This window comes from Zea mays, chromosome 3 (genome assembly GCF_902167145.1).
Source record: "Zea mays cultivar B73 chromosome 3, Zm-B73-REFERENCE-NAM-5.0, whole genome shotgun sequence".
NCBI lineage: Eukaryota > Viridiplantae > Streptophyta > Magnoliopsida > Poales > Poaceae > Zea > Zea mays.
This window is the reverse complement of record NC_050098.1, coordinates 196,437,749-196,449,663: the sequence shown is the minus strand read 5'-3', so window position 1 is coordinate 196,449,663 and position 11,915 is coordinate 196,437,749. Positions and strand designations below refer to the sequence as shown.

General features: G+C 42.6%; 1 protein-coding gene across 2 annotated transcripts; it reads right to left on the bottom strand.

Annotated features, from left to right (window-relative positions):
• Positions 1-1,128: 1,128 nt before the first annotated feature.
• Positions 1,129-10,717, bottom strand: LOC100191830 (uncharacterized). 2 transcript variants are annotated; one of them, NM_001360687.1, is made up of 7 exons: positions 10,100-10,651; positions 7,531-7,686; positions 6,784-6,942; positions 2,010-2,171; positions 1,801-1,932; positions 1,512-1,724; positions 1,167-1,423 (listed from the first exon to the last, which is right to left on the bottom strand). In NM_001360687.1, the coding sequence occupies exons 1-7, from the start codon at positions 10,326-10,328 to the stop codon at positions 1,248-1,250; spliced, it is 1,227 nt and encodes a 408-aa protein (NP_001347616.1). In that variant the 5' UTR covers positions 10,329-10,651; the 3' UTR covers positions 1,167-1,247. The 2 variants fall into 2 exon arrangements, with proteins under 2 accessions (XP_008672048.1, NP_001347616.1); XM_008673826.4 differs by lacking the exon at positions 7,531-7,686 and having other exon boundaries at positions 1,129-1,423; positions 6,784-6,955; positions 10,100-10,717.
• Between the last annotated feature and the right edge of the window lie 1,198 nt (positions 10,718-11,915).

Sequence of the window (11,915 nt, the reverse complement as noted above, 5' to 3'; positions counted from 1 at the left end):
ACGAAGGTTAAGTCTTCGTAATTAAATTCTGATAGATGATATTAGATAACATAAAATAAAGGGTATAAAGAGATAAATGAATTACAAACGAATTAAATTATATTTACGTAATATCTTGAATTATTGAATATAATTATACCTCTGCCTTGGCAAAGTTAGATTCCCGAAAAATACGATTACAATTGTCCGAATCCGTGAACAGTAAAGGAATAATGTTCACTATTTATAGGCACAAGACACAGCCTGTGAGGAATTACAATTATGCCTCTTATAAAAGTTTACAACATTGACCCAGACCTTTATGGACTAAAAAGTCATTCTATCTTTAAGTCGGTTTGTAATCCCGAAGCTTTATGAAGAGGAACCTTCGGCTATCTCACACAAGCAGCTTCAGCCGAAAGCCGCTTCTTCCTAGAAGACCTTCGGCGACGAAGCATAAACCCAACAGTATAGTTTAAGTATAGCTTTGAATTTTTTAGTTTTCAAAAAAAAACTTGAATAAGATGAGGCGATCAAACTTGGCACAACACTACGTACGTTCATTATTACTAATCAGTTTAGGTCGATATCAACTAAACCATCCAATGCAGCGTCGTTATCAACTAGTCGGTATCGACCGGATTGATGGATCAACAGGCCTACGGACCGAAGTGATTTGGTACCGACTCTTGATTTTTCGACCGCCTGTGCCGCCATGGATATAGCCCAGGTTGAACCCAGTCTTGACTGTAACCGAATACAGGACAGAATATGCATGTTTTAGTTTAGTTGAGGGCCGTTTGGTTCCATGAAGAGTCGTGTATCTTCCTGTATAACCACCAGCTTACTAGCGTCCACCAGCGTTGTGTATGGCTGGATTATGTAGAAAGGTGTTGCTGCTGCCATCTGCCGTGTTATCTTCACCCTTTTGAAGGTAGCATCCAGGAATATCTTTTTGTTTCCAGACGAGAACCGGATGCGTCACTGCTACTGTGTTGTTTATTTTGTAGGCAGACCCAGAATATGGTTCTGTGCAATGATGAAAAGCCGCCGAACGCGATTTTGTACTCTTGTTTTTCTCTCAGGCTCTCCGCTCCACCTCTAGTGGCAAAGTCAGATGTGTAGCTCAGAACCAGAGGCGCCAAAATATTTGCAAAATAATAATCCAACCACTACCTTCACGGCATCACAACAAAATGTTGTCGTTTATTTCTTCACTGTTATGTGGGAAGGAGAATTTGGTGCATGCATTACAAACTAGACAGCCACTAGGGCGATTTCACAGCAACGGTAAATCCACTCCCACAGTAGACGGCAAATGAACCGGACATGCCCTGCCCATTGTCACCTACGTTTACTCTCTGAGGAGCTACATGATCCGAAGTGTCACCCAAACCAAGCTGTCCATGCTCTCCCCAGCCCCAGGTGAAGACTGTTCCTTTATCTGATAACAAAACAAGCAAGATCAAGTTAGCCGGTTACATCGAGAATTTATCTCTTTTTCATCTGAAGCCTTTGGAAGAAACTTTTACCTGTTACCAAAGCAGAGTGCTCAGTTCCACTTGCTATTTGCGCCACCTGTTCTCCATCAAGGAATGGAACCGTCTCCAACACTGACAAAGAGGATGAACAATCATGAGAACTGCTTGTTGCCCTTGTGTCCGATTGCTGCCCCAATACATTTCCTAACCCAGGGAGATCACATTTCTGGTGGCGGTAAACACCAAGTGTGTACAATTCTCCAGCTGTGATACAAAATGGCAATAAATGTGAGAGCTTATCCAGAAAGTGTAGTTTGAATGAAACACGTCGCAGACGCACCAGATAAAACTAAAGCATGGTGCCATCCTAGTGCCACTTGAGAAACACTCAAGGAGGGCAAAATTTCCGAAGGTTGATCATCATCATGTTGTCCAATTAATGCTCTTCCCCAGACATACAGATGACCAGATTCTGTCACATCAAATGGAAGAGGGATTATGGTAGACTGAAGAGATGATTGTCAACAAGTACAAAACTACAAAGCTTACCGTCCAATGCAGCACTGTGATCGCCATTGGCATATATATTTACTATCTTACAATTTGGAAAACCATCAATCAGTCTAGGAACATTATATGATTTTTGGATCCTAGAAGCACATTTACCAACTTGTCCTCGTCTTGCTGAGCCAAATCCATACACTGAATTGTCTGAGAAAAAAGTACAGTGTCATCTGTTGGTAAAGCATATGGATTTTGTTAAGTATTTCAATGTACCAAGCAGGAAAGATGGTTCAATTCAATGGCAGAGCTACGTGTGGGCCATGCCCCCCCATCCCCTGCTTTTGTAGTTCTCCTGAACTCGATAGGCTATTCAGACCAACTCCGCCTATGTTGTCTCAACATAGCAGGTCCCAAGCTCTGGTAAAGTAGGGCTGTCATAGCCTTGACGAGACAACGTTAAACCTAGCCATTCTAAGGGAGACAAAACCGAACAAAATATGTTGGGTGTGACTCGCTTAGCGATGCGCCATATTGGAACCTGGGTATGGTGTTAAACAGACAAGGGTCGGGTCAACCCCCCTTGGTGACACACCATGTCGTGATCTGGGCATTATGTCAAGTGAGCAAGGATCAGGTCGCTTCTTCCGGCACGCTACATAGGCGATCACGTGTAGTGAAAAATATGTGAGGGTCTTCACATCATTGACGGGTGTGAAGGGTAAATAAGCTAGTTGAACCAACTAGAATATGTTTAGGTAGTTGAATTGTAGGGTCACTTATAGGTAAGATAAGGGAGTCAGTTGAGACAACAACTAGGAGACATGTAAGTATCTTATGTGTTCATCGCCCCCACTGCCGCCACCATCAGCACCAAGCGTCCCACCAATTTATGATCCTGATCGCCATCCACAAGATCCAATAAACAGAATTCCCATTTCAAGTTATTCTATCAATGATCAAGATATAGTTCGTAGAGCATGCATTGTTAAAGGTACATTCAAGCCTTTTACATCAATTTAAGAAAAAGAAAATTGAAATTAGAGATCAGGCTTTTAATCCTTTATGGCTTTGTGAATATAAGTGGCTTGAATATAGTATCAACAATAAAAAAGGGTGTACCCAGTGCCATAGGCTTCCCGCACTGTGCGGAGTCTATGGAAGGGTATCTTTAAGCGCCAAACCTTACCCGCATAATATGCAGAGGCTGGGGCTCGAACCTGGGACCTTCCGGTTACATATGGTAGGCTCTACCGCTACACCAAGCCCACCCTTCTATATAGTATCAACAATGAAACTGCATTTTGCTTTGTATGCTACTTTTTCAGAAACAAGAAAGACAAGGGGAAGGGGACATTTACTAGCGGTGGATGGAGAAATTAGAACAGAGATGATACACTTCAAAAACGCAAGGGTGATGTAAGAAGCATACACAATGCAGTCCAAAAGAGATATAACTTATACATGAATCCTACTGCAAGAATTGATAAACAAATGCGAAAGATGAATAGTGAAGAATTAAAACTTTACAAGATTAGATGGACTTATTCAGTTAGATGTTTGAAGTTTCTTTTGCATCAAGGTTTGTCATTCCGTGATAATGATAAAAGTGAACGCTATAGCAATAGAGAAAACTTTCTTGAACTTTTGAAAATAGCTTGCATCAAACAGTCAAGATGTGGATAAGCATGTTGTTTTGAATAATGCTTCAGGTAATTGCACATCGATTTGCCTAGATATACAGAAGCAAATTATTCAATGTTGTGCCATAGAAACTAAAAATAAAATTATTAAAGAACTTGGTGATGACAATTATGCAATTCTAGCTGATGAGTGAAGTGAACTATCACACAAAAAACCATTAGTTGTTTGCTTGTGTTATGTTGATAAACTGGGAAGGCCTTGTGAACATTTTCTTAGTGGTGTGCATGTACATGATACTAATTCTTTAACATTTAAGTAATCAATTCAAGATTTAATTGTTAGACATCATTTGACTATAAGACAAATCCATGGTCAAGGATATGATGGGGATAGCAACATGAAAGAAGAGATTAAAGGGCTCAAAAACATTGATCATGAAAGAGTCACCTTCAACTTGTTATGTCCATTGTTTTGCACATCAACTCCAACTACTTGTTATTGTCTAGGGAAATAATAATTGTGTGTGATTTTTTGATCAAGTATCTCTCTTGCTAAATATTGTTGAGGTTTCTTGTAAACCTCATGACATGATTCAAAATGTTAATCTTCAAAATGCGAAAAAAACAATTGAATGTGATGAACTAGACAGTGGAAGGGGATTAAAACAATTGAATGTGATGAACTAAATAATGCATTCCTTCGAGGGCCACTTTTTGCAATAAATATGGCGTCCAAGTTCTTGCAACGAAGGATAATTATGTGCCTTATGGAAGATCAAAATGTTTTGTTACAAACCAAACAAATGATGATCACTTTAGAAGAAAAGTATATATTGACATCATTGATCAAATTAGCCAAGATCTTGATGCTCGGTTTGATGTGGTTAATCTGGAGTTGATTTCTTGTATGGCGGCCTTGAGTCCGACCAATTCATTTGCTTCTTTTGATCCCACTAAGGTATGTAGATTGTTTCAATTTATTTGTTTCTTTTGATTCTCATATGGCTTAGGATTTCAATGCAAACTTATTTACTTATTTTGATGTCCACAAGGTACTTAGACTTGTGGAGTTTTACCCTAATGATCTTTCAAGAAATGGCATGCTAAGATTTGAAACAGAACTTGATAACTATATTGATGACTTAAGAAAAGATGATAGCTTTAAAGGCAATCTTGTTGATCTCTCATGTAAGCTCATTGAAATAGAGAGGGACAAAGTTTATGGTTTGGTATAGTCGCTTTGCAAGTTGGTATTGATTTTACCGGTGGCAACAACAAGTATCGAAAGAGCATTTTCAGCAATGAAATTTGTCAAGAACGTCAAGAAATAGGATGAGTGATACTCTTTTGGATGATTGTCTATTCACTTTCATTGAGCGAGATATTTTCCTTGATGTGAAGGAAGATGATATAATAGACTTTTATGGCCATTAGAAAGTGTAGGCCAGATAAGAAGAAATAGCATTCTAATCTTATTGAACTATCTATCTACTATGTAAGCTTCTTTGAGACAATTTTCTTATTTATGGATTTGAAGACATTTGTAAGACTATTAAGCTTTTGTATTTGTTTTTTATAAATTGGTGATTGTTATTTATGATATTAAAAAATTGACTAATTGGACCCCCTAGCTTCAAATCCTAGATTTGCCACTGCCTACAGTTGTGAACAACAAACGCCTACAACATCTCCCTCATGTGCATCACCAAAGCAGAATGCTGAACCATTGATCCTACGATCTAACAACTCTAACATCTACATATGCATCGTTTACTACTGTGCTGCATGAAAAGAACAACTAACAGCTTCGATTCATGCCACTGCTTTATGTGGCCTTTGGCAGGCATAGCATTAGCTCACTTCCACCTTGATGAGCTCATTGAGATCTTTTATTCGCAAGGAGGGACGACACCCATATAATGTAGTGCACCTCCCAATGGATGCCAAAGAGCTTCCACTTCCTTCGATCTAATGTAACGTGAAAGATAATACCAATGTGGGGTTGGGAATAATTTCTCTCAACTCTCAAGAACAATAGAACTCTAGATATGCTTTATGATTGAAACAGTGTAGATCTATGGCATTATCATGGATTTGAGGAAATGCTGAAATGAGTATTTCTTACTTTTGGAAGGATAAGTGGATTCATGGATATTCTATTATGGATATAGCTCCCCTTATCGCTGCTGCAGTTCCGAAGAAAATTAAAGATGTAAGGACTGTGCAACAGGCCCTTACCTCTCACTTCTGGGTTCATGATATCCAGAGGAATCTCTCTCTGGCTGAGATTGAGCAATATTTACAATTATGGGAGGTAATTGATTCTTTTCAGCTTCAAAATTCAAATGATCAACATGTGTGGAATTTTAGCAGCAATGGACTGTATACCTCCAAATCTGCCTATAGAGCTTTTTTCATTGGAGCGGAATCTTTTGAGCCCTGGAAAAGAATTTGGAAGAGCTGGGCAGCCCCTAAGTGTAAGGTCTTTGTTTGGCTGGCTATAAACAATAAATGTTGGACAGCGGACAGACTCAAAAAAAGAGGGCTTGATCATCCTGAAAATTGTGTTTTATGTGACCAAGAGGATGAAACTGTGCAGCATATTTTATCTAATTGCGTCTTCACAAGACAGTTTTGGCATAGTATCTTAACTCCAATTGGTCTCACTTATGTGGGTCCTAAAAGAAGAGATTCAGACTTTGCTGAATGGTGGAGAAAGGCTTCATCCAGGATTCCTAAGAGCAAAAGAAAGGGATTTAATAGTATGGTAATACTTGGGGCTTGGAATATTTGGAAGCAGCGAAACAGGTGTGTTTTTGATGGTGCTCGACCCTGCCTTTCAACCTTAGAAGACGGATTTAAGGACGAGATGAGATTGTGGGTTGCTGCTGGAGCCAGGAACCTGCACTCTCTTTTCAACCCTGGATAAAGGAGAGTCTTGAAGCCTATTGAAAGACTGGGGTGTTTGTGGGTTGTATGTGTCTGTATTGTGTGTGTGTTTTGTGGGTGTGAGTGTGTGTTTTTGTTTTGTGTGTGTTCTGTTTGTCCTGGGCCTCAGGCCGTTTTTCCTCTATTTTAATTCAATGATACGCAGCTCTCCTGCGTATTCGGAAAAAAAATAACTAATGAACTATGTGGCTGATTTTCACCATAACCACTGGGCCCATGGTTTTACTTACCTTTCAGTAGTACAAGAGAATGGCGCATACCAAAAGCAAGCTTCTCAATATGTGTTGCATTAAAGTATGCCACTTCAAAAGGAAAGTTCCTTGAGAGGTTATCACCAGTGCCCAGTTGTCCAAATGAGCCATCTCCACACATGAAGAGTTGCCCAGAATCTGAAAATAAGAACTAGAAACGACACAGTAAAGCTCATCAGCAATTGTTCATTTTTCAAATAAACACTGGTAATACCAAAGAAATATTGAACTCTTCATTAAAAAAATGAACATATGAACATATAATACATAAACTTATAGAACATTTCAAACACAAAATTGATTCTATATACAAATAAACACAATAAGAAATGAATAGTTTTAATTCCTTGCGCTGCAACAGGATGACTCCTTTGAGTGGTGGAGGTTAAGGAGTTCCCACCTCGATGGGTTGATTCAAAAGGGTTTAATTCCTTAGTGATCTTGGTGCTTGGGTTCTTTGGAAGCATAGAAATAAGTGTGTGTTCCAGGGTGCCTCCATTAAGTTTCGCTGAGGCTCTCCTCACTGCTAGGGAGGAGGTTTGGGCTTGGTGTTTGGCTAGAGCGAAGGGTCTGTCCTTCTTTCAGGCATTTGATCCGGGTTACTGGGTTAGTGTGGTGTATCTGTAAGACTTTCTCATGGGTTTCCCCCCTCCCCTTTTTCCCTCTTTAATTTAATGATATACTGCGTGTTCGAGAAAAAGAAATGAATAGGTTAGAACTGGGGACCTGTAGCGAATCCAGAATGGTTCCATCCAGCAGACACACAGGTTACAGTATGATTTTCAAGGAACTTAACCAACTTCGGATGAGGCATGTTGTCCAAGTTCCCATGGCCAAGTTGGCCATGTGTACCTCTGCCCCAAGTAAATACTTCACCATCACCTGAAATATTGAGTTGCAAGCACATAAAAATAGTAAAACTGTAAGGTGCATCAAAGAACTAACACATGTCAGCTATTTTGTTTGGAAAAATCTAATTAACCCCCTAACCTATTGATAGTTGTCTACTTCACCTCCTCACCTATAAAATCATGTATCCTACCCCTTAAACTATTGAAACCCGTCTAAATAACCCCCTAAGATGGTTTTAAAAGTGGTTTTGCTCAAGTGGCATATTAAAAAGTCTAAATAACCCGCTAACATTTCAAGAGTTGACTATATAACACCCTCAACTATAAAACCTGATATGAGGAAAAAGTCTACCTAACCCCCTCAACTATTGGTAGTTGTCTACTTTACCCCCTCACCTATAAAACCAAATATTCTACCGCTCAAACTATTGAAAATCATCTAAATAACCCTCTGAGGTGGTTTTGAATGTTTGTTGATGTGCATTTTTGAAGTTTGTATAACCCCCTAAGGCCCTAACATATCAAGAGTTGACTGCATAACTCTCTCAACTATAAAATGTGATATTGTAGCCCTTAAAATATTTAATAATATTTAAAAGATCTCTTAGATGGTCATGTTGGGAAAACACAAGCCTATAAACACTAAACAATATGCTAGTGTGTGGGATAGTGTCCAAACGGCCTAACACGACCATACAGGAGGTCATTTGAATACTATTAGATATTTTAAGTGCTACAATATCTCATTTTATAGTTGAGAGGGTCATGCAATCAACCTTTGATACGTTAGGGGGTTATACAGCCTTCTAAAAATAACACATCACCAAAATCACCTTCAAAATCACCTTAGGGGTTATTTAAACGGTTTTCAATAATTTGAGGGGTAGAATACCTGGTTTTATAGGTGAGGGGGTGAAATAGACAAACATCCATAGTTGGAGGGTAAGTAGACTTTTTTTCCTATGATGATAACCCTTAAAACATCTAATAATGTTCAAATGATACATCAGATGGTCTTGTAGGGACGTTTGGATATCATATCCCACCACAACAGCCTAAGCATCCATGCTTGCACACTAACCTATTAGCTACCTCCCTCTCCCTAATCTTTCTAGGCTTGTGCCATCGATCCGATGAGCATCACACTGTTTCCTACTCCACCTCACGACACAACTCGAGGGCATATTCAGCTCTTGCACTGTGTTTGCGACCTTGTCATCCAGCTCCTCCAACATCATCAGCCCTCTCGCTTTCTCCTTATAATGCTACCTAAAAAACTAAAGGATAGCTAGATAGAGGATGTGGGACAGGCAAGATGACGAGGGTGTAGGTGTGGTGGTTGAGCTTAATGTCGTTTATGAGTGCCAAGAGGTGGCACAAGAGACAAGATGTCGCATGTTGTTCGTTGGGCGGTCCGGCGGTGGGTATAGCGGGATACGGTGTCCAACAGCCCTACAAGATCATAGGGGAGCATTTGAACATAATTAGATACTTAAGCGCTATAGCATCAGCTTCCATAGTTGAGGGGTTATATAGTCATCTGTCCCTTGTTATGTTAGGGGGATTGTGTAGACTTTTTAATATGACATGTCAGTGAAACCACTTTCAAAAACGCCTTAGGGGTTATTTATACAGTTTTCAATAGTTTAACAGGTAGAATACATGGTTTTATAGGTGGTGGGTAAAGTAGACAACTAGTAATAGGCTAAGGGGTTAAGTAGACTTTGTCCATTTTCTTTAGAGACTGATCAACAATATACAGTTGGCTTCCAAGTAAACAGTCAACCTTGAACAAACAGCATCACTTGATACTTAAACTGTTTTATTGAAGTTGCTATGGTTTATGCTCTTGTCTACGGGTTTCATCTCTAGCCTACCCCAACTTACTAGGGACTAGTAAAAGATTATGTTGTTGTGGTAGCTGAATTTGCCACAGATAGAAACATGGCGAAGTGTTTAATAATTGTTTTCTTTCCTCTGAATGCTTAATTAATGATTACTCCACAAAATGCGGTGCATGAAATTAAGTGGTAGTTTTATTACGGTAGTAAGGTATGGAGATGCATTTAGTCTTTTCTTAAATTACATATTCAGATTCCATAAAAAGCGACTATGATAGTGTCGAAGTGTCAGTGGTGATGTGTCTACCAAGTTACTTCTAGAATTGTACCAAGTTGGGTTAATGTTGGCTTGATATACATTGGATAGCTGAGCATGGTAGGAGGTCAATCTGCCCCCAACTTGGTTGCCAAGACTATCCTATCATTGGCAACTCAAAATTTCAACTTTTAGCATAACTACTATCATCACACTACTATTTCTAGTTTTCTACAACAGTGGTCAAAACATCAAACATGGAGAAACCACTGCGAGAGTTCACTTGATCAACCCCTATATTATTACAGCCTCTTATGGTGGCAGCTCAAATAGGTGGCCAGGCTTACTTGTGAGGGCGATAGCGTGGGCGCCGCCACCAGCGACGAAAGAGACACGGCTGCGGCATCGAGTCGGGAGAAGCAGCGGCTGCGGAAGGTGGTGGTCGTCGAATCCGCCGTTCCCCAGCTGCCCGTCCGTGCCCGCGCCCCAGCTCCACGTCCACTCCACCGGCGCTTCCTCCTCTGGCTCCCGCCACCATATCTCATCTAGCGCAGCCACAGCCATCGCCTCTTTCATGTCTGTTCCCGTTCGGCTAGGGCATACACGGTCGACCTTGGAGCCGACCCTAGCGGAAAAAGCTTAAGGTCCGAGGCCACCAAAAATTGTTCGGCGTGCGCGGGTGGCGGAGGAATCGGCGGGGTGAGCGTAGCACAGCGACACCGACAGCGACAGCAGCCGCTGCCGCGCAACGCACAGCACGGCGAGCTTGAGGTAGCCTCCCACGACGAGCTCTAGGAAGGGGAGGAGGTGGAGGCTTTGCGTGGGCGGATGACCGCGGCGGCTTCGAGTGGCTCTCGCGCGGCGGACGTGACGGGTACAGGGACGGAGGCGGCGATGCGGATGGGAGCGGAGGCGGAAGAGGGGAAACAAAGATTTGACCTTTCAAAAAAAAATCTTTGGCTTCGCACCCCTTTGCCGATCTCTAGCGAGATATTTCCTCACTTCTAAATTAAACTAGGTATATAACTGTGCATTGCAACGGATAAAATACTAATGCAAGCATAGGTCATTGTTTAATGAGGTAATCAATCGGCAGAGTGACACTTGTGTATGTATAGATCATTGTTTAGTGATGTTATCAACCAAACTTCATGCGTCGGGTCGACATGCGAGGGAGGTGACATTGGGAGGCAGGCTCGGGGGAGGGGGGGCGTCGAGTGTGTGGGACCGCGAATTGCGTCGGGAGGCAGATTGGAGGGCGTTAGGTGGATGGAGGCTGCGACATGTGGAACGTGGCGCGGTTAGAGCGAGAGGCGGGAAGAGGTGGAGGAGGCTGGGTGCGGACAGTTCTGCCAAAGTGGCCTTAGGCGAGTCATGACTACGTCTGCTACCCGAGCTTGGCCTCGGATGAGTCGTGATTGCGTCTGCTGCCCGGGCTTGGCCTCGGATGAGTCGTGACTGCCTGTCCCGCCCGAGCTTGGCCTCAGACGAGTCGTGATTATGTCTCCCGCTCGAGGGTGTCCTCAGGCGAGTCGTGACTGCGTCTCCCGCCGGGCTTGGCCTTGGGCGATTCTTGACAGCCTCTCCCGCCCGAGAGTGGTCTCGAGCGAGTCATGACTGCGTATCCCACCTGAGGATGGCCTTGGGCGAGTTGTGACTACTTGTCTTGCCGGAGGTTGGCCTTGGGCCAGTCGTGACTATCTATCCCACTCGCAGATGGCCTCGAGCGAGTCATTACTGCCTGTCCCGCCCGCGGATGGCCTCAGGCGAGTTGTGACTATCTTTCCCACCTGAGGATGCCCACGGACGAGTCGTGACTACGTCTCCCGCCAGGGGTTGCCCTTGGGCGAGTCATGACTGCATGTCCCACCCGAGGGTGGCCTCAGGCGAGTCGTGACTGACTGTCTAGCCAGGGCTTGGCCTCGGTTGAGTCGTGAGTGCGTCTCCCGTTGGGGGTTGGCCTCGGGCGAGTCGTGACTGCCTATCTCACCCGAGAATGGCCTCAGGCGAGTCATGGTTGCCTATCTCGCTCAGGCTTGGCCTCGGACGAGTCGTGATTGTGTCTCCTGCCTGAGGGTGGCCTCGGGCGAGTCATGACTGCCTCTCCCCCCAGGATGGCCTCGAGTGAATCGTGACTGCCTCTCCCACCCAGGGTTACCCTCG